General features: G+C 41.2%; 1 protein-coding gene across 3 annotated transcripts; it reads right to left on the reverse strand.

The window, feature by feature from the left end:
* Positions 1–67: 67 nt before the first annotated feature.
* Positions 68–27,565, reverse strand: ptpn20 (protein tyrosine phosphatase non-receptor type 20). 3 transcript variants are annotated; one of them, XM_022205855.2, is made up of 47 exons: positions 27,442–27,565; positions 24,710–24,857; positions 24,342–24,505; positions 23,291–23,356; positions 23,016–23,195; positions 22,803–22,878; positions 22,179–22,259; positions 21,928–22,003; positions 21,540–21,693; positions 21,206–21,277; positions 20,840–21,014; positions 20,408–20,543; positions 20,177–20,315; positions 19,931–20,083; positions 18,844–19,029; positions 18,563–18,725; positions 18,184–18,454; positions 18,019–18,098; positions 17,499–17,576; positions 17,271–17,378; positions 17,026–17,142; positions 16,659–16,867; positions 15,559–15,660; positions 15,081–15,174; positions 14,494–14,579; positions 13,938–14,109; positions 13,260–13,471; positions 12,701–12,799; positions 12,055–12,623; positions 10,488–11,097; positions 9,760–9,930; positions 9,490–9,664; positions 9,181–9,391; positions 9,060–9,097; positions 8,743–8,829; positions 7,967–8,028; positions 7,465–7,626; positions 7,135–7,384; positions 6,163–6,269; positions 5,917–5,999; positions 5,374–5,507; positions 5,125–5,273; positions 4,779–4,869; positions 3,321–3,655; positions 3,004–3,219; positions 2,263–2,325; positions 68–2,168 (listed from the first exon to the last, which is right to left on the reverse strand). In XM_022205855.2, the coding sequence occupies exons 2-47, from the start codon at positions 24,831–24,833 to the stop codon at positions 2,058–2,060; spliced, it is 7,197 nt and encodes a 2,398-aa protein (XP_022061547.2). In that variant the 5' UTR covers positions 24,834–24,857; positions 27,442–27,565; the 3' UTR covers positions 68–2,057. The 3 variants fall into 3 exon arrangements, with proteins under 3 accessions (XP_022061547.2, XP_051815430.1, XP_051815429.1); XM_051959470.1 differs by lacking the exons at positions 68–2,168; positions 2,263–2,325; positions 3,004–3,219; ... (1 more) ...; positions 4,779–4,869; positions 5,917–5,999 and having other exon boundaries at positions 5,152–5,273; XM_051959469.1 differs by lacking the exons at positions 68–2,168; positions 2,263–2,325; positions 3,004–3,219; ... (1 more) ...; positions 4,779–4,869; positions 5,125–5,273 and having other exon boundaries at positions 5,488–5,612.
* Between the last annotated feature and the right edge of the window lie 151 nt (positions 27,566–27,716).

Genomic DNA, 27,716 nt, shown 5'->3' on the forward strand with positions numbered 1-27,716 from the left:
CCGTTGTTCAACTTGAATTATGCTGTGTTCGGAGTCAAGGGGTAAAATGTGTTGTATGACACACAAACAAGTTTCAGAATAGGGTTTAATTAAAGAGAGAGGTATTACATTGTTCTCAGTTATTGGTTACATAGTGGCTGGTACAGTGACAAGATATTAATTTAGCATAAATAAGCAGTTGTGCAATTAAGGGTTATTACATTTCACAATGCTACTGCATAAGCACTTGCTTGACTGTACAAGATGCATTTTCACAGATGAATGCAAAATGTGCTTCAGTTTGTTCTTTCAAGAATAATCATTTCCCAAGATCTGAGGAAGAAAAACATCAACAGGTTCTCAAAGAGAACATGAACTTGCACATAACAGAGGGTTAGCTGTCGCTGGAAACCAGCCAACCAGCACTGAGTGAAAAGATGTTGCATACACAGTACAGAGGCTGATGGCTCTGCATGGCCATCCACATGGCAAAGGTACAGTACAGCATGTCTTACCAACATGCTCCAAACGCTTTGGAAGATGTTATCGGGTAAGAAATTGACATTCTGATCCCCTCTCCTCATGGAGAGTATTGCTTTGTTACATTCCACATTTTGATCACGTCATTCGGTCAAACTCCAGGCTAAGACGTCTGTACTTTAAGAGTCTGCATGCAATAAGAGAGCTGGTGTGTGTTTGATAGCAGCTAAATGAACAAAGCTCACAAGCAGTGACATCCAAAGGTTGAGGTTCAAACCAGCAGCTAGAAATCATCTTGATCTGTAACTTGAAGATGTATGCAGCTCTGTTGCTTTGTTCAGTTTTCTAAAGTGGCAAAATGGAAAGTTTGTAAACCTCTTAATATTTTTTGCATTTTTGGCTGAGTTTGTATTAAAATAGCTATGGAATACAGATAAAGGATGTTGTCACATAACAAGTTACACTTAAAAGCCCAGCGACTAATTAATTACATTTAAATCAGTTTTGTACGTTTTACAAAAAAATCTGAACACTTCGTGTTAATGCCTAGTCCAAATTTTAGTAAAACAGTGAAAATTTATGAATTTATTCAAAATGCTTTTTTATTTTATGTGGAATCATTCTTTATCTGTATTAGGATGTGCAAGTTGGGGTTATGTGTAGTAAAACTTTCCTTGTGATAGTGTTCTGTATAAAATGAGCCCACAAACAAAAAAAGATTGACAGGCGGTGTGAAAACATCACACTGTTTCCAAGTTACAATTTACAGTAACTAACTAAAAGGTGAGATGCAATCCTCCTCCGGTTTGGATCAACCAAATGTCCACCTCTGACCACGAAGAGACTGAAAGCTGCACATTCAATCTAACCACCATCAGGTGCTTTCAAATCAGTCTCTTGCTCTCCGTACCTGACCGCTTGTGACAAGTGGCCTCGGGTCAATATGGAGCAAGTGGGGCGTGTCTTTCCAAGGCACTTGATTCTTTTCATTTCCTTAGATGATGAATTGAAAAATCAATAATGGTCTTTTGTCCCTTTCTCCAGGGTACAAATGCACTTAAATGAAATGATAACGCAATGCTTAATCAATGTTAAACATGAAGGTTTTAAACGGACACTAACTTTGGTTTGATGATCTTATACTTGTGCACTTTGATGACATTGCTGCCAGATAAAAGATGTGAATATTACCAGATTTTAGATTCATGCAAATATGAGTGTTAAAAATAAATGCAATTTGCAAATGAAAAGACATGGAGAAAAAAAACGAGACACAATCAAACAGTGACACAAAGTAAAAATAAAAAATAGATAGTTGAGACAGAAGGCAAATCACTAAACCTGAAAAGGCAAAACAACCTCAGTGATCTAAATGAAATTGACATAATCACAGCACCGAGAACACATACACAGACAAAAAAAATTAAGTTGAAGTCATTGTAGCAAAACAGAGTACAGATTTCATATCATAGCAAACTAAACTAAGGACAGCCAAAGGAAAAGGTCTCACCAGTGGATCACTATGCTGCGATAGACTGCACATGGTCAAACATACACAGCCTGTGCTTTACAGGTAGGTGAGCTGGAGGTGGAAACATTCAAACAACTTTGTGGTCTCTGGGACTTTCTGGCTGCCATTGGTTGCCGTGAAGCTGTAAAATCCCCTGTAAAACCTCCAACCAAACTTTGTAGCAGAAGAGGTACTGTTCCTGAAAGACAGCGACAAAGGAAACGCCGAGCTTTTGGGAACTGTCTCTGTTTAAAGCCTGAACTTTGAACTTCAACCTTTCTGTTGACACTGACCTTGGTTTGAATCATCCCGTGCCGCTGAAGTCTCATCTCTTTTACGATGTCGCTCACATTAATCTGTAGACAGAGACAGAAGGTAGTGAGGCACCACGACGGCATGCATGAAATCCAGAGCCATATTTTACTTATAATATCAATAATAAACAAACAAAAGTGAGAGTCCGTAGAGAGACCAGATTTATGGGGCTGTACTGTGGCATGGTGGTGCTTTGACATAAATATTTACCATGCTCATCATTTTATTTAGCGTGCTAGCTTTCAAATATGTGCATTTAAACACAAAGAACAGCAGTGGCTAAGCCTTAGTTTTTTCAGGTATGCCATTCTGGACAGTAGCAAACCAGAATTACTCTCCATGTATTTGTGTATGTTCACTTTTTAAAAAGAATTTCCTTAAATTACTTAACTATTTTATTAATCGATTATCAATTAATGAAGTTATATTTTATCTTATTTTATAAATCAAAGTACAAGACAATTACAAAAATAATGACCTGATAGTATCACTAGACAAAAAGTCAGGAGATGCCAACTTGTCAGACATTTGACAAAAAAACAAGAAAGTCATTAATGTCAGTAGGATTTGTTTTGTGTTGAATGTTTTATAAATGCTGTAAAAACGTACCGTAATACGACTCCATCCGATAATTGTTGCAATATTTGAGTTTGGACAACAAAAACTACAAAAAGGTTTAGTAAACTTAATATAAACTTGTCAAACTGACTTCCACTCACAGGTAAATCGTTTTCAACGAGGCTGAGGATAATGTCGGTACAGATGAGGACTCCTGTGCGCCCGATGCCAGCACTGCAGTGCACAGTGACGGGCCCTTTGTGGTGCACCGCCCTCAAGTAGCGGATGAAGCGAACCAGCTGCTCAGAACACTGTGGCACGCCGTGGTCAGGCCAGTGTGTGAACTTCAAGTGGCGAACAAAGCGAGTCTCACCGGTCTGGAAGAACACAATTTAAAAAAAAGACTTGCATTAAAATTTTACAGTAAAACACAATATTGCAGCTGTGTTATCGGTCAGGTAGTCCTCCTCCTTCTCACCTCTGTGTCCACCATGCGGATGATCTTGATGTGAAAGTATTCCAGGTACTGTTGGTTCTCCAGGTGAAGCTGGTACCTGCCAATGTTCATGGGCACACCCAGCTTCTCGGGCCAGTACTTGTGACATTTGATCCTTCCCCGTTCTATTTCCTGGGTCATCATGGAAATTATGTCAGACTTGTTTTCCCAGATCATCTGCCAGAAGGCCTGCACGGTGGAGGGCAGGGGGCCCTGGCAGGAGATGTAGAAGAACTCTTCAGCTCCGACTTGCATGCGGATGTAGCTGGCGTTGATGTAGTCCTGGTTTTCTCCAATGGCAACACGGGTTTTGTCATCTATGAGAGGTAAGCTTAGTGTGAATTCATAACTGAAATAAAAAGCTACACTTCTATCCTCCCACTTAAAAAACAGCAGATTCTTTTATGTTTCTCAATATTAGATTATCTTTTTTGACTACAAACAGCAAACAAGGCTATCTTGTATTGCTAAAAGCGTGCAAACTAAGCCTACGTTACGTAAAGCAGCCAAGTAAACAATTTTGAGGCCTGGAGTTCAACAAACCAGTGCTGTGAAGATGTTTGTTGGTGATGAGAGGAGTGATAGACCAGAGTGAGGTGGGAATGATTTGCACCTCCTGCTTGTGAGGTTAAAAAAAAGCCACAGACTGGAAATCTGGCTTTCTAAATAAAATAGTTAAAGGCTACAAGCTGTGGGATCGGAAAATACCTTTTTTTCCGGGACTACTTGCACAAACATCACTTATAACAAGCAACAAGCCATGAGGTGAGGTGCAGTGGTGTTCCACCGGGGGTCACTGCTCTTTTCATCACCCTAATTCATCTCACCTCTGACCCTTTACAACCCTGAACGCTCAGCTTGAGAAGGAAATGCTTCTGTGCATGTTACACATGCGCATATGTGTGTGTTTTCCAGCTAATTTTACATTAATTACATCTTGTGTTAATCTTTGAGACAACACCACACACCCTGTCTCTCTGTATCTATCCACCAAAATTCATAATGATAACACAGCTTGTAATTATTTCTCCTGATGCTGCTTCTTTTATTAAAAATATAAATCCTAGATAATTACAAGGATTTTCGTCATCACTACTTGGCAGAAAACTATGAGTGTGCTTCCAGTGAATTACTGATGCTCATGAGGGGCATAATTTATTGAGCAGAAATTACTTAAGTGTTGTAAACAAATGTCTTTTCACCTCCTTCAGTAAAGACCTTACAGTCAGCTTAAACCGAGTGACTAAGAGAAGTGCCAACAAACAGGCTCTCCTATAAATGCCAAGTCTGTGAGGATAAAGCTTTTACAAGCTTTAGCTGACCGATAAAATAACTCAGAGATGGGAACATAAAATAAAGCGCAGGGTTTGAACAAATGGAGAAAGTGAAAGCTTGACATTCTAGCCAGAGGAAGTGAAAAAAAAAACCGCATCCTCTTACAAGGTAGGATGTCCCTGTAGCGGTTCTTGTCTCTGTTTTCAGGTGCTTTTCCCACCAGACAGTTGTCAGAGGGCTTCAAATGCTCCAGAGCCTGAAATGAACAACATGAGCCGGATAACAAAAAGAACAAAAAATTCTGAATAAAATAATCTTCAAAGTTTTAATGTTGATTGAGCATCTGTGTGTGTGTGTGTGTGTGTGTGTGTGTGTGTGTGTGTGTGTGTGTGTGTGTGTGTGTGTGTGTGTGTGTGCATCTTTGTTGCTTCTCTTCCAAGGAGTCACAGTGACTAATCTCAGGATCACCCTTTGATAAATGTACACATCTAATTTTATCACATATACACACCATGAACTCTTTGACCAGTTCCTGCTGGTCCAGCTGATGCTGCAGAATCTGGATGAGAGCTTTGACCCTGGAGCCTGAATACTGGCTGGTCTTTGCAGGACTAATGAGTGCTAGACTGGCCAGTTCCTCCTCTGACACTATGGGTGGTCCTGAGGGGAAAAAAGCACACAAATGATGCTTTTATGGCCCAGATTCGATAAAAATTTTCACTCTGTTGCATCGACACTAATAGAATAGAGGAATAGACACCTGTTTGGAGGGAGGTCAGTTCCCGACCTGCGAAGTCAAATACATCATCATCTTCTTCGCTGCTCCAGCCATCTGACTGGGTTTTCCGGATGTCTTTGCAGGACTGGTCCAAAAGTTTGGTCACAATTTGTTTCCTGGGGGAGTCAGGGGGCAGGGGTGAGACCAGACCATTTTTATTCTTCGATGGGAGGGGATGAAATCATGCAAGGCTGAGCTTCCTTTCCCTGCGACTTTTCCACCTAAAATACAGTATAGACAAGAGGCTAAAATACCTTTTTGCTGCTGCTGTACCTGTTGTTTCGACGCTACAGACAATAGTACTATACACTTCCTAACTGTTTCACAATTTTCTGTCTCACTAAAGGTTCACAGCCCGTAAGCATTTATCTAAGAGTCTAGCTTTATTTATTGCTCTCTGCTGCCTCCTTATGGTTAAAAATGGAACTCCAAGAAAAGAAGAAGTAGGACGGGGAGGTGGACAAGGGTGAGAGGAGAGGAAACACATAGACAATACAAGAGGAGAGTAGTTTGGGATGTTAATACCTGTCAGAAGCTCCATGCAACATGTCAGTGACATTGAGGGATGGGCAGCAAGCTTGATGAGAAGGGGTGCTGTTACAACTCTCCTGTTCCACAGACAAACAGCCACAGGACGCAACAGACAGGAGGAGTAAGATGTTAGTAGTAGATGTTAGTAAAGAGGTAAGGAGGGGTGTGACTTCATTTAAAACAGGTATTCATGTTATAATTATTAGACTGTGGTTTAAGTGTATCAGGGTCCATTATTACCTCTTTAATTGAAACCTCATCTGTTACAACAGTCAGTCGGCGAGGTGGAGGAGGCGGTGATGTCAGGACAACCTCTGGTTCATTGACCACAGGGTCTGAAGCTGACTCTGTAACAGTAGTTAAAGCACTCAATAAATATGAAAATAAAAATGTCCACATTTTAACAGTGATGTCCATTAAACTTCTGAACCCCAAAACCAACCAGCTTGTTTGAAAGACATAATATCATGTCAAAAATTGCCAAAATTAAATCAATTACCAAAGTCTGAAACTGTAAAAATCAGGAAAAAAAACCCACGTACGTTTAACTTTCTGTTGTCATGGGACAGCTCATAAATAACTTGTCATTCCATTGGTAAAATTAAATAAATTTAAGCATAAAATTGCAATATTTCATAAAAATCATTTAATTCTGCTTGAGTGATTTAAAAAATCCTCATAAATGTAACATTTGTACCAACAAGACTCTAACCAAAAAGCCATTATTGACTCAGCTGTGACCACCAGTCATGTAGCAAAAATTCAGGGACTTTTCAGCAGAACTGGGCTGAACTTCAGGCTGTGCTTTCATAGGCAGATAGAAAAAGGTTTGGAAATAATTTTTAAATACAAACAGTTCAATATCTATAGCATGTACAGTTTTTTTTTTACAGTACTGGTAACACCTGTGGGCAGTTAAAATGTTATACCTGATGATTCCAGGTTTTGTAAATTTTTGAAACGTATACACAATAAAATTTGAATTTTATCTACTTGTGCTGTTTCCATGATGCTGCAGAAATTCATGTTGCCGTGAAAAATGAGGCCACAGTCAGTAAAAATGTGAACTGAAACGCCCAGAAACTGCTCAGGGTTCAGAGACCAAGAGAGCATTGTCTCAGTAATTAAACATAAAAAGCTTCAGAGATCTACACCAAATTGACCACCTTCTACAAATAAATGATAATAACAAGGAGTTTTCAGAGATCGTACCAGGGGGGCACTCGACTGGCCTGCTCAGCATGACATCAGGGGAAGTACAGGCATCAGGGCTGGATACAGGAGCTGGCTGCTCAGCTAAAATAGCTTCAGTTTGCGCGGACATGTTGGGCGGTGTCGGTGCCTCGGAGTAGGTCAGGGGCAGGATGTCTCTGCAGATGGTGAGCTGTACAGTACCCTCAGCCTTACGCAGAATATCCACCACCTTGCTGTGGCTCAGTCCGGACACAATCACACCATTCACCTAGAATACACACAGTGACAATCAAGGTCTTCCCCGCTATGGAGGTAATAAAACAATCAAGATGTATGATGTGTTGTTACCTCTAACAGAATATCTCCCACTCTCAGCCGGCCGTCCTGCTCGGCTACTCCACCAGAGCATATTTCCTTCACTCTGAGCATGCTTCCATTTGTTCCCCCAACCAAAGCGAAGCCCAGGCCTCCTCCTTCTGGTTTAGTGAACTCCACCTGCATGATGCAGCTCTAAAGAGACAAGAATTCAAAAATAGAGAATTTGGAGGAGTCAGTAGCAGAAGACCAGTGAGGGAGACTGTTGCTGTCATTTCTTTGACAAATTATTCATAGAATCACATTATGTTTGACAAAAAAACCTGCCATTATGTTGTGAATACACAAATCAGCTGTAGAGGTAGCCTGGCAGGCACATGCATGCAAAAATGAACCCCCAGTAGAGAGTGCATTCACAGATTGACAAGCGGTAGACTCATGTTACAGTTTGTTTCGATGGACATTTCAAAAGATGTGCAGCTTTAGAAACGGACACTGCAAAAAAAAAAAAAAAAAAACAGGTTCGGAAACTTACATCCTGTTCTTGGGTGAGAGAGAGACATCTGAATTTTCCAGCAGTCCTACACACAGCTTCAGCTGAAAAAAAAAAGATGAGTTATCAATGTAGTAGCAGCCAAAAAAATCCAGTGATTGCACTCAGTATAATGTTTTCAAAGAATATTAGTCAAGCCACTTAGAGCTAAATAAGCTTCTGGCTCTGAGCTAACTGTGGAACTTCTCTTCTGTACTATTTCCCATCTACGCAACCATTTCTAGCCATTGAAATTTCCAAAAAAGACACAAAGAAAAAAAAACTACACACACCAACCTCCCACCTCTTCGGCCATTTTGAAAGAGAAGTGTTGATGGGTGCGCCTCTTCTATGACAGGTGAACAAGGCTGATCTTTTCAGACTGACCCTCTTCACTGTCTCTTACCGCTGCATGCACTGTCACCAGGCAACTGAACTACCTGTCCTATAGACCACTGTCCGTATCGCTGCGACTGTGTGCGTGTGTGTGCGTGACGCTTTTGGCCTTGCAGTCCAATACACCAGTGGAGGGCCAGAGGCTTGCTAATTATTAATCCTGCTGTGAGAGCCCAGGATCTGTCTGTCAGCATTCAGATCACACACACACAGCTGCAAAGAGAACTATCTGTCAGCACTGAGCTCCGGCTTCACACGCACAATGGCACAACAAGGAAAAGGGTGAAAGGGAACCAGTTATGGCTGCTGATAGAACATGCTGATGGAGGGAGTTCGGAGATAAATAGAGGGATAAATGAGGAGAAAGGGAAGGAAAAACTCACCATCTTCAGTAGGAGATTCTTTCTCTGGAGAGACTGGCTCCTCAAAACGAGCAAAGAACTTCCTATCCTTTTTCCAGTCAAACAGGCCTATTCAAGAAAAACTTCTTTGAAAATCATCGATTGCAGAAGAGACAAGTATTTCCCTTGTTTCACAGAAGTCACTGCAACGCTTTCTGGTAATGACTGAACCTAAATTATCATTGTTCAGTTGAGCACAAACATATCAGGTATCTAGGCAATCATCACGGCATATATGGTGTGTAACAACCAAACTCAAGCAGGTGAAACCACGCCATAAATCCTGGAGAAGCTCTTACCGTTCCACTTAGCCTTGGGGGTCACCGGCTGGTCTTCTCTGTGACAAACACAAACAGAGTCATTCACAAAAACAAACACCTAAACACCAGCTTGAGTATCTATCACTCTTGTCTTTCATACCTGATGATTTTAAGTTTCACTTTACGCGGGGCGATCTCGCAGGCTTTGACCGCATCCTCCAGGGTCATTCCCAGGGTGCATCTCCCACAGATGTACAGGATCTTGTCATTAGGTTGGACGCTGCCCTCCTCGCTAGCTGGGGAACCTGGCACCACCTCCAGACAGTAGATGCCCTGCCATTTGCTGCCAATGCCACCTGTCAGCTTTATCCCTGCACAAGACACACACACAGAGACACATTTGAATAACACTGACTGATGTGTGACTGTTGTGTCTATGAAATGTGTGAAAATATTCACAAAGACCCACCCAGCTGTCCTGATGGCGTCTTGTAGAGAACAATATCAGGCAGACTGTCACAGGAAGGCGGAGCCACCAGGTTGCTGACTGCCCTCCCCAGTGTCATACTCAGTCTTCTTGGAGATGATCTGAGAATTGTCATGGCAACGTCATCCGCCACACTGGTAACATCATGTCCGTTTACCTTGGGAAAAAAAAAATCAGCAGAGAATGAATTCCTCACAGTTGACACTCAGCAAGACTGTTTTGAAGTGTGTTGACGTGCGTGTTGGTGCGTACAGTGATGAGTCTGTCTCCTGCTCTCAGTCGTCCATCTGCTTTTGCTGGGTTGTCCAGTATTTCCTGTATGTAGTAGCAGTTGTCCAGTTTGCTTCGGGTGATGGTAAACCCAAAGCTTCCGCTCCTGGACTTGGTCAGAACCACTGTCAGCTCGAACTCTTTAACCAAATGCTGTCAGACAAGAAACAATGGATATTTTTTGGTACAAAGATGCAGACGCTATACAAATTCATATAAATAAATACCAAAAATTACTTTTAGCACTTAATTTTCAAATTAAAACTACAGTGAGCCCCCTGAGTGACTTGTGAAGAACAACCGTGTTGCATCATGCTATATTTCTTATTGGTGATCACCCATCCATGACAACTAGTGTGTATGTAAACTGGGGAGCGAGATGCTTTAGAAGAAGAGTTTAGATGTGAATTGAAATATTCAAATACACGGAGACATCAAAATTAAAAACACATGTACATTAAACAACGTGAAAATGAAAACTGAAATTGGTGCTTCTGGTAGCTTTCCACCATTTTTAGTGCCATTATCAGTTTCAAGTAAGATCATCTAATCCCAGTTTCTTTGACAGAAATCTAAAGTGTTGGCCTACCTTCTTGGCAAATGTTTTCAGTATATTAAAAATGTGTAAATCTGCTGCAAACTAATATTGATGAAAAGACGTCCTTTTAACCAGAGCTGAAACAGTGAGGCTGAAGCAGGACCTGACTCACCTTTCTACGACTCTCCTTCTCCTCTTCATCCATTTCATCCTCATCATCGTCCTTGTATTCCTTTTCTTTCCTCTCGGGCTCTTCTCTGAGCGGCGTGTGGACCTGGGCAGGAGTGGGCAGCACTGCAGGGGGCAGCGTCAGGGCAGGTGGGCTGGTACAGGGAGGCACAGAGGAGATTATCTGAGCTGTGATGGGGGTCAGCGGCGGAGGCTGAGGTGGAGGCACCAGAGGTCGGCTTTTCTTGGACATGGCTTTGTAGTGGCTTGGAAGAAGCCCCTGCTGGATGGGGTGGTGCTTGGTTTTCGGGGGCTGAGTTGTGAGCGGCTGAGATGGGTGGGCCAGGGAGCAAGTGGTCATGCTGTCGGACGAGAGGTTGAGGGGCAAGATGGTGGGAGGGGAGACGTGAGAGCCGAGGTTTGGACTCTGAACACTGCTGGAGGTTTGAGAGCCGGGCGCTGGGAGGATGTTTGCTGGAGTGTTGCTGGTAGGAAGACTGTGAGGAGGCTCCAGTGTGGAGCTGATAGTCAGATACTCTTCATCTGCCATGATGGTCAGTCCATTTCCCATGAGGCAGTAGGTCACACTTCCATCTGCCTCTTCTCTGACCCCGCTGCAGAATAAAAAAAATAACATGATGCATGTAATTCGCCAAAATAATTCATAATTCACCCAAGCTTTCAAAATGTCTAGCTTTAAAATTAAGACAGATTAGCGCACCCACCAGCACACAACAACTGACTGCTCAGGTCCGCTTATATCTTTAGAGTAAATGATTACTGTAAGGGAATTGTACAATCAGTTTTCTTCATTTTATCATTCAAATATTACTTTACTCTTTCAATATACAACATAGAAACATGATCAATACTTAACAAAACAGCTGCATTTTGTTGTATGCTTTTTAACCTTCATAATGTCCTTTCAGTTGCCATGCACCTTTTGTCCACTGGGGTCAAAATAACTTCACCTGGTTTGACTATTATTTAAAGCATATAGTATAAATTGTCAATCATTTCTGCGTTATACCTTTAGTCTTACTTCAGTCCAACCCTAAGCCACAATTTTTTTACTTCATTTTGGAATTTAGGGCCACATAGACCTTGTTACATAAAAGTATATGACGGCAAAAGATTTTACTTAGGGCCAGAACGACCCCAAGGACAACACAAGGGTTAAATAGACAGTTTTAATGTCATTTGTATTACTCTACATCCATTTATAAATATCTTTCAGTGTATTATTTTGCTACACTTAATGCTTTGATGGCACATTATTAAACTCTCTGACTAACTATTCTACAGCCATAGTACTAAGCAATACCAGTGTAGTAATAATGTGGTATTAAAGACAGTGTTCACGCACATTTTGATATTGTTTTCTCTTCTTAAAGCAATTCTGAGGTCACATCTGCTTAAACTAGAATGCAACTGCATGTTGCAGAAATGGCTATAACATTTATTGGCTTAATTTTCTGTGAAACAAGTAGAGTGCAAGCTTCCTTTATTTGACATTTCCTTATTGTGTAATTTAGTAATATTACAATGGTTTTCTACATCTGACACATTACCTTGCATATACAGAGCCTGAAGCAGTCTTAGGACAGACGTCCATAAGCATCACAGTTGAGCTTGATGTCGTTGCAACCTCCTCTTCTCGGCCCTCGTTCCTCTTTTTTGCTTCTACTTCTTCTTGTTCCTCTGGTTTCCCAGCAGCTGGTTCTGGCTCTGCTGACGCTGGTGGAGAGCCGGGCTCAGGTGATGCAGGTGAGGCGGGTGATGCAGGTGAGGCGGGTGATGCAGGTGAGGCGGGTGATGCCGGTGAGGCGGGTGAGGCCGGCGAGACCGGCGAGGGAGGAGATGTAGGTGACGTGGGAGAGGGTGGTGACCGAGGAGGAGATGGAGGAGCCTGGTTGGCCTGCACTTCACCTTCCTGACTCTCCTGGTTTTCTGGGAGCTGAGAAGCTGCAGGAGGTTCTGGGCTTTTCCCTGTTGTATTGGTCAGATCTTCCTCCTGGTTGGGGGGCTGCTTCAGGATGCGTATGTTGTCATCATATTGAAACTTAAGGAGCTGGCTGTAGTCCTCTCCTAGTCGGATGTCCAGCGACCGTGATCGAACCTCACGGAACAGTGCAGGGCTCTGCAGCATCAGACAGAAAGTGAGGCAATCTGTCTGGAACACCATCTGTACAGCGGTTTAAGTAGATATTAGCTTACCAGTGTGTTATTATCTGCATCGTACAGAACTCCAGGACCTGGTCGGCAGATCAACAGGTGAACTTCAGATGGAGCTCCACGTAGCAGGAATAAAACCCTCTGAAAGAAAACAGACAAGAGTGATCGTGCAAGAAAGTTTGGCCTGAACCCAGTCTGTCTCCAAATGTTCACATCTATCTGATTGTCTTGCATTTAAAAGCATCTGCTTATGCAATTAAAACTCCTTGACAGTACAAGATTAAATGACATAGACACTATGACACAACCGGCTTGCTATTTTTGGTACTGTGGGCTTAAAGGATTAGTAAACCAATGACGCGACCAGGTTCTTAAGAAAGAACAGGGCCACTAGTGTTGCTCTTACACTTAGCAGCCCATTCACAATTATTCATGGGGATTCGGGGATGAAATTACCTCATGTGCTGCTATTAGCACACAGGTTTATATACTTTTTAGCAAATTGTGCTAATTGTGATATTCTCACATCAACTTAAAAAACATCAAACTAGAAACTATTTTTTATTTAGTAAAATCACTGGTATAAACATGCTAATCCTACCTGGTAAGAGAGATCCTTGACAGGCTCTTTGTTGACAGACAGAATCACGTCTCCCTCTCGCAGCAGGCCACTTTCCTGTGCAGGCTGACCTGGGAACAGACGCTTGATGCGGACGACGCTGCCTCTGTCTGGCCCCGAGTGCAGATGTGAGATGTAAAAGCTGAAGCCGAGGCCAGACAAACTCTTTTTTAGGACCACTTCATGTGTGTTTTCTAGGAAAGAGATGAGATGGAGGCAAATCTTGGAGCATTAATGCATGTTGTGTAATCTTTAATCTGTAATGCAGGCCGCAATTTTGTACATTGTGATCAAAACCAAAACACATATCCTTCTAGGGGAAATCTTGCAATATCATCAATGGCAATCCTCTTATATTGCATTTTCCCTCGCATTTCTTTCTAACATTTACAGTGGAGAAAGGAAGGCTTTGTACAGACGAGGAACTGTCCTTTTAGCTCAGCTCAGCCGCTGAACAGGCAGCTTCAAGGTTTCAGTGGATGCAGTCTCAGGGGACTGAGGCAGCATCAACCCTGGATGACTCTGACAGCAACCACAATGTAGCTGTCAGATGACTCACAGTCACCTCTGGGCCATGTGTGCAAGTGTGTGTGTGTGTGTGCATTTGTGTGCCTTTTTTTCTGTGTGTGAGAGTAAGCGCCCCTTCCTCTCCCATCTCACCATCAGTTACAAAGCTGTAGCCCTTGGATCGACCACTCAAGGTCGTTTCCATGGTGACCTCGGTCCTGGGGGGTTGAGTTTGTGATGTATTGTGGACCAAGGGGAGGCAGGGTGAGTCTGGCCTGGGCTCCAAGATGACCGTAGGCTCCCTTTCCAGCAGCAGGTTCACCACCTATGAGGAACAGATGGAAACACAAGCACCCCGCTTATATGTTTAATACTTTAATATAGAGTAGGTGCAGAGAATAATGTGCAGGATCAAACTGGATACCTAAAATCAGCTTTCAATGAAGACAATTACGAAAGTTTCTTTAGATTACTGGGAATAAAGTGGAAAGGTATTAAAGATTCAGCAAGTCCTCATAACTAAGAGATAACCTCATATTTAGTTTGTCTGGTGTCACTGCTTTATGGCTCAGTTGAGTCTGATATAACTAAGTTCAGGTTATTAAAATTACTTGTGTTAGGTATTTTTTCCTTATCTCAATCATAACAAGAAAGTGGGTTTGTGTGTGTGTGTGTGTGTGTTTGTGTGCATGCATGTCTGTTTGCATACCTCCCCGGTCCTCTTCAGGCACTCAACAGCTTGTTGGTGAGTCACGCCCCTCAGGTTGGACCCATCAACCTCCAGCAGTCTGTCACCTGTCATATGCACAAACGCAAATCTCATCACCATTAGTAACATCAATACATAAACGGTTTGTGTGTGTGTGTGTGTGTGTGTGTGTGTGTGTGTGTGGTTGACGGGTATGTCGACAAATCTAAGTTGTTCCTGTTCACTGAAGCAGAAACCAAGCAGAAACAGACACAGCACAGTGGCTCCAGTGGCATGCTCATATACAACTATAATAAAAATAATAATGACATAAAACTAATTACTCATCATTTGGGTAAAATTCCTTTTCCCACAGTCAGTTATTTAATTTTCTATATAAGGAGGTGGGAAAATCTTGCACCTTGGTGTGAGGTTTGTAATGAATATGGCATATATTTTATAGCTTTCATCATGTAATTTTTTTATAATAAGAATAACAATAGTAAGTGAGTGAGTGAGTGAACACCGCGGACATAATCCAGCCTTTGCAGAACATTTTGTGTTTTTGGCAGCCACCTGATCACATTTTGCAACAACTAAAAGATTACCAGTCTGAATGCGTCCGTCTTGCTCAGCAGCCCCTCCAGGCACCAGACTCTTGATGTAAATGCCTCCATATCGTACATTAGTGTTAACTCCTCCCTTTTGGCAAGAGAGATCGCAAAAAAGACATTAGTCAATGTCGCCTTCCTCAAGTATCCCAAACAACTCACACTGACTCAGCGTGGTGAAATCCTACTTGCTGTGTAGAGTAGGGTAGTTTGTTGCATATTGACCTTTCCCAATAAGTCCTGTAAATCGGTTTGGCTAACAATAAGGCAATGAGGTCACTAAGGTTTAGACACGACTTACTTGGGTTTAACAGGGTGTATGCACAAGACTTTCTACATAGACAGAACTGTATTTTTAAAACAGCCCCATTCAGAATAATCTAGTGCTAGTACTGAGTTAAAAAAAAAAAAACTAATCATCTTTAAGAACAGAGAATGTAAGACAAGTACAGCAAATGGGAAACAATTCACTCACAGCAACACTGATGCCAAGACTGCCACTGCTTTTCTTCAGCTCTACGATAAACTGCTCCACTGCTTTAAGACTTAAGACAGAGGGTGACCTAGAACACGCATCCTGAAAAACAGACAGAAAAAGGACAACATTTTAGATTGCAAGTTACTGAGTAAAAATTACATATATACGGGAACCAAGAAACTTCTTGAAATTGAAGACTATTTTTGTTTAGAGGGGATCTACACCTATTTTTCCTGTCAGTACTTTTAAAATGATCCAATACGTATTAAATAATTACAAAGTTCCAGACAATAGCAACAATTAAAGTACTTTATAATAATATTCAATTTACTCTGTCATTATGCTATGATGAAAGTGAAAATGGGATAATGGGAAAATAATTTTATTAGATTAATTAAATAACATAATCTAGATTTATAGCTATAAAAGCATACTAGTCAAGGCCTCATGTCTGTTTGTTTTTTGCCCAGTGTAATATGAAATATAACCTAAAATAACAAACCTTCATCAATCTTCAAGCGGAACTGTATAAACTTTTGCAAAACATTGGAATGACCCAAAACCGTTCTTAGAAATGAATCGGATGTTTTTTTTGAATACACACCAGTAATTGTAAAATAAATACTTTAAAGTCAATATAAAGACTTACATAGTGAAGATAGAATTGTAGCCTCTATTTTAACATATATTCCACACATATTCAGTTTCTAAAAAATAATAACAGAGTAATTTACTTTAAGTTTCTCTTACACATGAATATTTTGTCTTCTACACCTGAATGTACATGTTGACACTCGGTAAGTGATTTAGTGACACCTTGTATAAATAAACACTAAATAACATTAAATAATGACAGGAAGTTTCAGGCCATAATCTAAAATGTTATCAAAAAAGTAAATGTAGATTTGCATAATGAGAATGGGGGAAAAAATGTGTAAAAGTGACACTTTTCATGCTGTGGATGACGACCCGTCTGAGCTTTATTGATATGGTCCGTTTAACAATTAGTGCCGGTTTAAGTGTTTCATCTGCTTTGACAACGTTGCTGCCATGGAAATAAAGTCACTTATCTGTAACCGCTGCCATGTGAGTCTAACCTGGGCGTCATGTATTCGCACAACAGGAATGTGAAGCCTCCTGCTCTGTTTCGGGGTTGCCATGTTGGACAGTGTGATGGCTTCCTCCAGTTCCTCCGCGGCGGGACGAAACTCGTTGCCACTCAGGGTGGTCTGTGACCCAAAGCTCCTCTCCAGCGCCAAACCAAGAGTACTTTGACTCAAGGAACTGTTTCTGTCCTTCAGAGTGTCTGATTGGAAAACAGCCAAATGGGATTAAAGACCTCAAGACACACATACAAGTATCAAATGTCACCTCCAAACATAGTAATATTCAGACAATGATTTATGAATATTTGCAAGGTTCCAAGACTGTGCATGCAGAGAGGAAGCATTGAGCAGATCTTACATTTAGGCTGCGACACGATGAGCTCTACTTCGTCAGGGCTGCTCTGTAAGATTGCAGCAGCGTCACTGAACGTTACTCCTTCCAAACTGGTCTTGTTCAGGGAGATGAGGCGTCCACCTGTTACAACAAATCATGAGCAAATTCTCCTGATAGGTTATCATGTGCAGTCTAACTGTGCCTCTCTCTCTCTAGCAAACTGCAAGTCTGTGTCTATCTTTCCAGTTCCCATTGTGGGTGCTTCGTACCGGGTTTGATTCGTCCATCTTTGTCCGCAGGCCCATCGGGTACAATGGAAGCAATGAAGATCCCAAGGTCTAGTTTACCTGTATTGTCCTCTCCAACTATCACAAAGCCTGAAACAGGACCAGAGAGGATGTGAAGACAAAAGTCTACCGCTAAAGAATCAGATAGGTGGCACTCTGCTCATTAAATATTCAACAAGTTCACAGCTAAATCCACCTTAATAAACTCACCAAAGCCCAGCTTGGAATCTTTCTTCAGGGTCACGCAGACTATCTCTCTCTCTGGTGGGGTCCGGGTTGGTGTATCAACTGCAAAGCACATGGATTTACATATGATAAATGGGCTACTGTAAATATATTCATGTACTTTTTATAGCTTGTTCAGAGTTACAGGGGCAGACAAACGCATTTGATCTGTGGGAAATTTCAGATCACTAAAATCTGCCTGTATGTGGACTATGAAATTTAACTCAAAGAGATGGGAAAACATGTAGACTCCACAGAGAATCTCCTGTAGATAGGATAGTGGTCAAAGTGAAACACTGTTCCAACCCAATCTAAACATACAGATGGGTCACAAATAATGAAAATGCGAATAACTTCCATACCAAAGATGATTGAAGCTGTTTATGAGGCCCATAATTACCCAACACTGTAGCCCAACACCTAATGTTGTGCTTTCCCTCTGATTCGAGAACCATCTGCATGTGTTTGCAAGACAGAACTGAGTTTAAAAAGTTGACATTTTCACCTCGTATGGAGGATGAGGTGTCAGAGTCCTGCTTCTGTAGTGAAACACTGGACATCATCCTGGGAATTGGCTCTGGAGTGCTACAACACAAGTGCACGGTTATGTTTATCTAAATCAAGGTAAGTTTTCAGTGATTAAAACATGAATCTGATCATCATTGGCTACCTCCAAGACTGTCGCTCCTTCCCTCCATCCCTGAGATCTGCTGTTTCGTTCAGCTCCTTATTCAGCTCCCTGCTCATCTCCCTCCTCATCTCTCTCTGCTGCCGGAGCCGAGCCTCCAGCTTAGCCGTCAGGTCATCACAGGACTTGGAGAGGGAGTCTGGGTGTCCGGATGTCAGACCTACATGGTTCAACATGCTCTCTGAGCAAGAGATCCGCTTCAGGCTCAAGTTACGATTCCTGTATGCAGACATGTACTTATCCATGTGTTCATCTGGAGAAATAGAGGAGAATCAGGGGTTTGTGAGTGTTGTTTTTGGATGTAAAAGTATTTTTAAAGCCCAACACAGTACACTCTATGCCACCACTAAAACTCTCCCACCTGGTATCATAGTGTGGTTAAGTTGTCTTGACGTCATCTCGCTATGAAACTTGTGCTGTGCTGAGCAGAGGTTCAGGAGGTACTGTGCTATTTTTGAGCTTTCTGTGACAAAACTGTGCTTTTTCCCGCTGGGCCCTCCACACTCAATAATCAGCTTCCGTCGCTGAAAGACAGACATGAGTCATAATATATTAACTCTGCGCTTCAGAACAATATGAGCTGCACAAAGCAATATCTCATACCGCATTGCACAATCTGACTGAGTTGCCACTTATTTTTACCCCAGTGGATATGGTGTCAGTTTCCCTCCAGAGGAAGCGTCTAGTGACAGTCCGGACGTGGTTCTTCATCTCATAAATGATGATTCCTTTGGCACAGACTCCCAAAACCAGCTCTCCCACCACCGGCCTCTTCTCTCTCCCCACACGGTGGAACATGATGCCATACTCTGGTAACTGCTGGGCAATCTGAAGTGGAGGCAAAAACACTGCTTTTTCATGCACTGGTCAATATAGAGTTCGTAGGATATTTTGCTTTCATAACATTTCCTCTTTCAGACCAATATATTTCAAAAAGATCAAAAATACTCTTTAAGGTGTCTATGTTACTATACTTTGAGCCAGAAATCTCCACTTCAGTAACACTTTCACACACCACACATCCCAGTTTTATTGCTACCTATATCAAGGAGATGTTGACAGAGATGTCTGTTATATATCATTTACAGTCTGATTTATAGGATATTTTATTCCCCAAATCATGGTGAAAATTGATTTTTTTTTCTGGCTCGATTTTACGATTTATGCGGTGATAAAAAAAAAAAGACATCAAATATCCCTTCTGTAAAAGCCTTTGGCTTTACTATGTCAACAAAATGAAACCAAACTTTAAAGCTGACCTCTAATTTTAGATTTCTGTTCAGGAAATGAATGCAAATAATGGCATTTTTAGATAAATAATACCTCATTGTCATGTTCAAACATCACATTTTTAGAAACCTTCCAACAGAAAATACCTGTCTTATTTTAAGTAATAACCTGGGGATGTTTCATGGTGATATCGATTAGTTCCAATTTATTTTACCCAGTTCGCCTGTAGTGTCATCTCATAAAATTGTGAGGCCATATGCATTAGATTTTAAATTCTAGCAATTAATGCCAACACTGATTTAGACTTGCAGAAAGGACAATAGTCTATATCAATAGTATGATCAAATTTAAAGCAAATCGTAGTCATGATAATTCACAGGGCTTTATTAATTTAGCTTCTTGCAAGGTGAAATCAAACACAGAGCCAAATAATAATGTGAGCCACTGGATAATTGAATCTGTTTTTGTGTGGGAGTGGATGCATTAATAGTCAGGCTACCTTTAGGTATTCCGTTTCTGCCTCTTCTGGCAGCATCTGGGCGTGACTTGCATGTAGTCTTGGCAACTCCTCTTTGATGCTGGGCAGAGCAAGCTTTTCCAGCATCCTCTTGGACACATAGTGCTCTGGCTGGTAATAATTCTTCCCATATAACTAAAAAGACAAACAAAGGAACCAAATGTAGCTGAAAGTTGATGTTCATATTTAAATGCGCATCGTGATCATGCTTCTTTCTCTCCCCTGTACCTCTGGCATGTAATCACCAAACTCCGCCTGCAGAGCCAAAGCAGCCAGGAACAGTCCTGTCTCCTCGTTACAGTAAAGCCTGTCCTCCATGATATCTTTACGCAGCTGCAAATAGTACTGGTGACGAGTCAGTCTGTGCCTAGGAAGCAGGAACAAAATATCAACAAAAAAAACATCAGTACCCGTTTCTACAAATATATGAGTAGATGACAAGATGCGTGCTGCACTTACAGAATGAAGGAGATGTCGTCAACAAAAAATTTGACCCGAAGAAACACCAAAAAGGACAATATCTGCCCTTTTTTCCAACTGTCAGGCGCAACTTTGGAGATTTTTGTTTCATGGTCCAAAAAGAAATATTCATCATCTGCAGAATACAAAAAAAAAAGCTTTTTTAACCACAGAATCCTGAAGTGACTGAAACAACAAAACATTCACAGAGCTGTAAATTCAACCTCAATTCAAAGTTTTTGTTTGAATAAAAATTCAGACAAAAGCTGGAATATTATGACAAGTTCACCCATCACGCCAATTGTGATGGAATAACATCACAAGTTAGACTATAGATGTTTTGACATAAATTTGGGTTTTTATTTTTTATTTTTTTTGTACAATCACTGCAGTCACGTTAGATTAGGTCCCATATATAACATGTCCGCTTACCATCTAGGAAGGCAAGACCAAAGTAAAAGTGTTCCACCAAGTTTGCGTGAGCCACCACCATGTCAAACACATCTCTTGCTCTGGACTTAGTGTCACAGCGAACCACCACGTACTGTCCGTTAGGCAGCACTACAGTCACTTCTCTCTGAGACGAACATGAACGGCCCTTTCTGGACTGTGGTGCACACACACAAACACACAGACACACGTAAAAAAAACCTACAGACACACTCACGTACATAAAAATACTGTGCATGCAGTTATGCAAATAAACAGAGTTCGGCATGCAAGAAAAGAAAATAAGGTGACAAAAACAAAAATTTACATAGAAATTGATCAGAGGGTGAACAGAAAGCATTGATTTACCACAATAGATCCTGGAAGCTCAAGAACAATGTGTTGCTCGTCCGGCATTCTGACAAATTCAGGTCCCAATGCCTGAAAAAAAGCATTTAGAAATATTTTAAGCAACAATAGATATAACAGATTTTTATGCATCTCTAAATGCTCTGCACATGCACCAAATCTTCCACGTGATTCTCTTAAAGCTAAAATCTATACTCTAAAATCCCTGTGATAACATGGAAATGTCACTTCTTGCACAGACTCTCATACAAAGCATGCACTTCTCGTTTACATTATGCAAAAAAAACATTTCCCCGTGCATTTAAGCCACTGAGTATACGTCAAATAGTCTTACCTTTGCTTTCCTCTGGCTCAGGCTGAGCGAGGACTCACTAAAGGTGATGGAAGGACTGTGAGATCTGCCTGATGTCTTGGGCGACATGTCATGGTGGGGGCTCCTACCAAGCCAACTGCAGTTGCTGTCCCTGTGACGAACCCCACGAGGGAGTCTGAGGGGAGAGAGGCGGGTGTGGGTCGGGGAGGACGGATTGTGTAATAGTTGTGCAGACAACTTGGGAAAAGTCAAACAATGAGACAATGTCATGCCCCTTCTAAGTCGGTACAGACAATATGGGAGGTTAAATTAAGGAGTGGATGGATGGATTCATGTTGACATGTGCCATTTTTGCATGTATGTCAACTTATTCTGCACTGTCAGTGTGCATGTATGCTCTAATACATGCCTGTCTAGAGAAGACTGGTAGAGCGGTGTGGGAGAGCTTCTCGGTCTTTGTCTCCAAGGTCTTTGAGGTAAACTGCCTATAAAAGTGAAACAAAATAAGAAAAATTGATGACAATTGGGCATCGACACACCAGCGTTTTGCCAAACAGACGCAAGCACAGAACAAATTATTATTAAGTCGTTTAAAATTCTTCCTTCTGCTATTCTTGCATCATCTTTTCAGTTGTGGTTTCCTCTGCATCATTTGCGTACCTGACTTTGAATCCGAGTCCGTTGAGTATCTTCTCCCTTCAGCACTTCCTTCGCTGAAGTCTGAAAGTGGCCCTCGCTTTCCTGACAACCAGGTAAGAAATGGAAAATGACAGCAATGTTTGATTCCTGTCTGTCTGAGTTTCCCCCGAGACGCTGATGTTTGGACAGAGCTGAGGCGGGTGGAGGGTTTAGCCTGAGGCATTCACATTCAGTATCTGATTATTGGCTCTCGCAGGAGCCTAATCCTGGGCTTGCTTTAGGTTAAGATTTTAATCCTGTTGACCTGCATACTGTCTTGAGTCAAAAGAATGATGACTTTATCTACTTTTTGTAAACATGCAGATGACGACTTGGATCAAATTTATTTGTCATGCATAAACTCCTGGCCAATACATATTTTTTCAGGTATATTTTTATCCTGCGAAAGATCTCAGACTCAGAAATTAAAAATAATTCTGAAAGTATTCCCCTCGCACTGTCTTTTTGTGACAAGGCATGGTGGGAAAATGGATGTTTTGAATCAGCTGCAAGATTTTGACTCAGCTTTCCCCTCTTTTTTGAATGCTACGTGTACTTCCAGTGGAAGTGAATTAATAAAATGTTTATCAGGACTGTAACACTCACCATGAAGTCTCTCTCTGATCATCTGACTCCTGCCACTCAAAGGGACGTTGCTGTCTGGCAGAGAGCCCTGGTCCATCTGAAGCGAAGAGAAACCACTGTTATATTTTGTCGTTATGCAGATTTTCATGCCGTACGCCTTTAAATTCCAGCATACACAGAGAAGCTGAAAAACCAGCAGAAAGGAACACGCTGTATGTAGACATCTGAACTTACTGATTCATGAAAAACCTCCTCCACCAGCTGTCTGATGACTTTGGCGGGGGGCAGCAAGATGGAGGCTTTGAGCTGAGATTCGCAGGCTTCCAGGATGGAGTTTAGATTTACCCTGCGGTGGGCCAGGTCCTCACACATGCTGAGGAGGAGGCTGTTTAGATGGTCACTCAACTGGACTGGCTGAGGGTCAGAGTAGAAATGAGGTAGAATAATTGGATGTATCACTTTCTTGGTACGGAGAAAGACAGTTAAAGGCTTGTGTCGGCAGCTCCTACCTGATTTTGAGGTAGGTGAAAATCAACTGACCAGTAGAGAGTCATACCCAGTGAATACACCAGCATCTGGTTAGGGATAACACAGACAACATATTACTATAATGAAACATGACAAGCAAACCCTAAAATAAAACTACAAAGTATTTTTCGTACATAAATAACTTGTCCTAAACAGCTGCTTCAACCCTGAGCTGAGTATCAGGTGTTATTGTTACATCTGAGCAGGAATAATATGAGCCATGTGTGTTAATTTAAAGGTAATGTGCAAAGCTGCGGGTTAAAAGTGTCTAACTATACTGACATGCAGCATCTTGTGGACAAACAGGAGAACTATAAATGAGAGTTCTAGCAAATTGGGATGAAATTGATATAATAGAGCCAATGATCAGGTCAATTTGCACATCTATAAAATAAAATATATCATTTAAGCATGGTTTAATAAATCACATTTATGACAATTACAGTAAAAACAGACAAGAATGTGGTCATCACCTAAATAATTAAAAAATAATTTTCTAGAAATGTATTGTCATTCATTGGTTGCGTATTTTTTGAGGACATAGTACGGGCTATTTTGTTTTATGCAGGCGTTAATTTCACTCATGTCTGTCTTAAATACAGTAAATACTGTTATTGAGAATATACAGCACACATCAAGGAATGTTGCCTAAAGGTGTATGTGAGACTAGTGCATGCATATATGATCAATTTGACATTCCAATTGTTTTATAGGATTTATTTCAGAGTTTTTTTTCTGGCTAATGTTTATGAATTAGAGTTCTGAGATGCAGATTTCCGGGCAGTGGTTCCTTTGCTCGGCCACTAGATGGCGAGCCGACACCTCAGTCGACCTTCAACTCCTGTCATCCTGAGATTTAGCACTCAGAAGAAAAAAGACACATCAGTGTATGACAGCAGTGATCAGTCCTAGTCACTGCAGAGTCTAAAGTTACAGAGACAATAAACAGCAATGTGACGTAATACTGTGTCGTGTTCTGCTGTCAGGTGCCATGTGATGGGCTGGGATGGGTATGATGATGTTTGCACTGACCCTCTCTGTGGCAGGTTTAGTTGAGGTGGCACGGCCCTGCAGCATCTCCGGAGCAGTGAAGGTGGATACCTCATCTGATAGGCCACAGTTCTTAAATGCTAAGGTACCAGTGGCTGACAGCAGCAAGGAGGTGGGGCTTATGATATTGCACATATTGTTGTGACCTGATAAAAAAAAGAGAGAAAGAGGAAGTCCATAATATACATGCTGCTAGTTTTACTATGAAGTCGCTTTAGGTGGAAAGGTAAAGCTGCAAGACGTATTCAAATGTTTAAGCAACATTTAAACAACAATAACATGATGGCCTGACCACAGCATTAAGGCATGATGTGAGGCTAGAGTGAGGATGTTAATCTGAAATGCTTTACCCTTATAAGAGACATCCACTAAAGACTCTGCAGTGCCCAGCAGCAGGGACCAGACCTCCTCCTCCAGCAGAGGTCCCCCTCGTGCCTCCAAGACTTCAGCTAATGTAACAAATGTGCTGCTCATTCTGCACACATTCCACACACGCACCTGAGGATGTCACACATGGAAAACACATGCAAACTTCAAAATACACACAGGTACAACACATCACTCATTAGAAGCTTTGTTCAACCAAATATTCTGACGAGAACTTATTTTTCCTGCAAACAAATCAAATATAGACATGATTTCAATGGAGGTCTTTCAGCACACATGTAAACAATGTTCCCCGTATATTCAGCAGAGTGCCAAACTTGTTACCATCTGAATTCTTCGCTCTTTTCCTTCATTATACATTTCCGCTTCGTCTAATTCTGATATTCTTGGCAGAAAAAGATGATTCTTTGCTCGGGACTCTAATAAGACTGACTTAGTCCACTGGTCTGCGTTTGGCTTTCTCTGCCCCTCGTGTTTAGTAACAGGCTTTCCTCTTACCTGAGAGCAGTTCTGAGGAAGCTGTGATTCTAATGCCAAAGGTGTCATGATCCCGTGTTTGTTGTTGCACTGTGAGCAGGTATTACCGCAACTATAAACAGCTTTCTTGCCTTGAGTATTCTTTAAACGTGTCTATATTTACAGTTCTTAACTGTATTTAGGAAGATTATTGTAAAATCATTAGCAATATTTATTTTTTTTGTTTGTAGCTGCCTCAGAGGACAGAAGCACCGAAACAAAGTGATGTTTAAAAAAATGTGATAAATATTTCTCTACATGTCCGACGAATAACATTTAAAACAACTCTAAGAACAGCACTCTGTTTTCCCCCAATATGTATGTCAGAGACTTAAAGCGCCCCATGTAACCCTTAGAAAATCAGTCAGATTTAATTTGACAAATTTCTTGTTTGAATGCAAACATACAGACTAAACCAGTCACAGTACAATATCTGCCTGCTTCAGATCAGTGCATCAGAAGGAAGCCCATTTCAATTATTTTTAAAAGATTGATTTTGTTGCACATCTGTGCAGATCTATTATCTAGATGAAAACTCAGACTGATTGGACCTGAAATTGACATATTTTGGAAGATTATGATAAAAAAATTAGCAATAACTTTTTTGTTAGTACCACTGAAACAAAGTTATATTCCGAAAAATCTAAGAAATATTTTACTATATGTACAATCAATAATATTTAAAGCAACTCTAAGAACAATACTCTGAGTAAAAATGGACATGCTGTTATTACCCAGGGGCTTAATGGGTCTAACTTACTCACACAGTCACCAAGAAAAGACTGGTTATTCTTGACAAATGCTAAAGGCCATGAAAACCACAGTGATTTTTAACTCTGTTTTTTATTGTGACTCTCAGTGCAGTCGTATAATAGGCTTGTTCCAACCCAATTACTTCAGGCCTGGTTAAATCCCTCTCTTAAACTCAACTTATCCTTGGCTTACAAGACTCCTAGTGTTGCAAAAAAAAAAAAAAAAAGAAATGCACCATTCAAACTGTGAAGATTAAATCAGTGATTATGCTCATATAGTGATGAAAAATTTGCAATCATATGCTGTAGCCTACATACTGGTTTGTTGTTATGATGTAGAAGGGATCGAAGAGGAGTGTTCAGTAGGAAAACTGCCAGGTGCACCCACCCATCCAGTCCTGAGCTAAACTTTAGCAGCTGTGCTCCCTCAAAGTGGTCCGTCTACAAGTGTAAAGCTGCTGGAGTGAAGACATACAGAACTACAGGGATCAAAACACAAACCTGGTTGCAAAGTATATTGACAGCAAGCCGTCAAGTGTTGCAGAAAAGTGCTAAGGAGCTGCCTCGTACATGCAACACCATGACTTTTGGCTACATTTGGAAGTCTGACCCCTTATATTTTCTCTCCTCTTTTACTATTAAACTTTCAGTTTCTGTCACAGTATCTGCATTCCCTAAATGCAGATTAAGTGGGAGTAAAGAGCACACAGAAGTCCATTCAATCTCAGAGATCTCTAATGTAATTGCACTGTGTCTTCTGCTGTCTTGAATCAATCCTGTCTACTAACTAATAATCTGATAGCTTGTCCATTTTACTGCATAGGTGACACAATCTTGTCTCCTTTGCTGACATGAATGCTTCTGTTCATTATGTTTGGACTAAAATACACGATTTAATGAAGCAGTCAACAACTCTTCCTTTTACCCTGCTAGACAAGCCTCCTTCTTGCTGATCCACAAAGCAGACAAGCACATGATTCGAAGCAGACAGTAAAGCTGTGCTGTATTCTGGGGAATTGAGGACAACATGCTTCTTCAGGATCTAGGTCTCTTACACCTTCCTTTGTGACTATAAAGTGACAATAAATCCCCACGTTTGCGATAAAAACAAGGTATGATGCCACTATAGTGAGTGTTCAGTTTATGGGGCTACAGCATAAGCAACATTTAACAGGCAGCAAATTTCACCAAGATGATTTTTCTGTCCTCTCAGGCCTGAACATGAAGGCTTTATTGTGGATTTTTATCATTCTTAAAGGTAAATCACTACAATCCTGTGATTTTTCAACTGAGGTGCCAGCATATGAGCCAGATTCCATCTCAGATCTCCAGCTGATAAACAGAGCAGATGATGAAAACATGAAGATACCAGTTTCAATATCAGCAAGCTGTCAAACAGCACACTAAAATGAAGATGATAGAGTTACCTGGTACCATACGTAGCCTGTGTCAGCGAGCTGATCCTTTGTATTATCTTCAGTGCTCCCAGCACGGATCCAAAGTAATCCTTGTGATCATCGCATTGCTGTTTTGATGTCCTCGCAGTAAAGGCTGCTCGGTTCTGGCAGGTAATTCATCAATGACATTAACTATACATGGTGCCCCATTCATTTGCTCTATCACCAGCAGCCCCACGCTGAAGATCTGAAACTTTTTGCGGTAATTGGCGCTATTCTTAGCTTCTCGCCTTTAAACACTTGAT

The sequence above is a fragment of the Acanthochromis polyacanthus genome, chromosome 15, assembly GCF_021347895.1.
Source record: "Acanthochromis polyacanthus isolate Apoly-LR-REF ecotype Palm Island chromosome 15, KAUST_Apoly_ChrSc, whole genome shotgun sequence".
Lineage (NCBI taxonomy): Eukaryota > Metazoa > Chordata > Actinopteri > Pomacentridae > Acanthochromis > Acanthochromis polyacanthus.

What these genes read in the sequence shown, in the direction of transcription:
- ptpn20 (XM_022205855.2), bottom strand. Translation starts at nt 24,833, where the DNA reads ATGAGCAGCACATTTGTTACATTAGCTGAAGTCTTGGAGGCACGAGGG. An exon ending in TAACCACACTATGATACCAG is followed by an intron (nt 18,455 to 18,562) that starts GTGGGAGAGTTT and finishes CTATTTCTCCAG; the next exon opens with ATGAACACATGGATAAGTAC. An exon ending in GCCAGTCGAGTGCCCCCCTG is followed by an intron (nt 6,270 to 7,134) that starts GTACGATCTCTG and finishes CTACTGTTACAG; the next exon opens with AGTCAGCTTCAGACCCTGTG.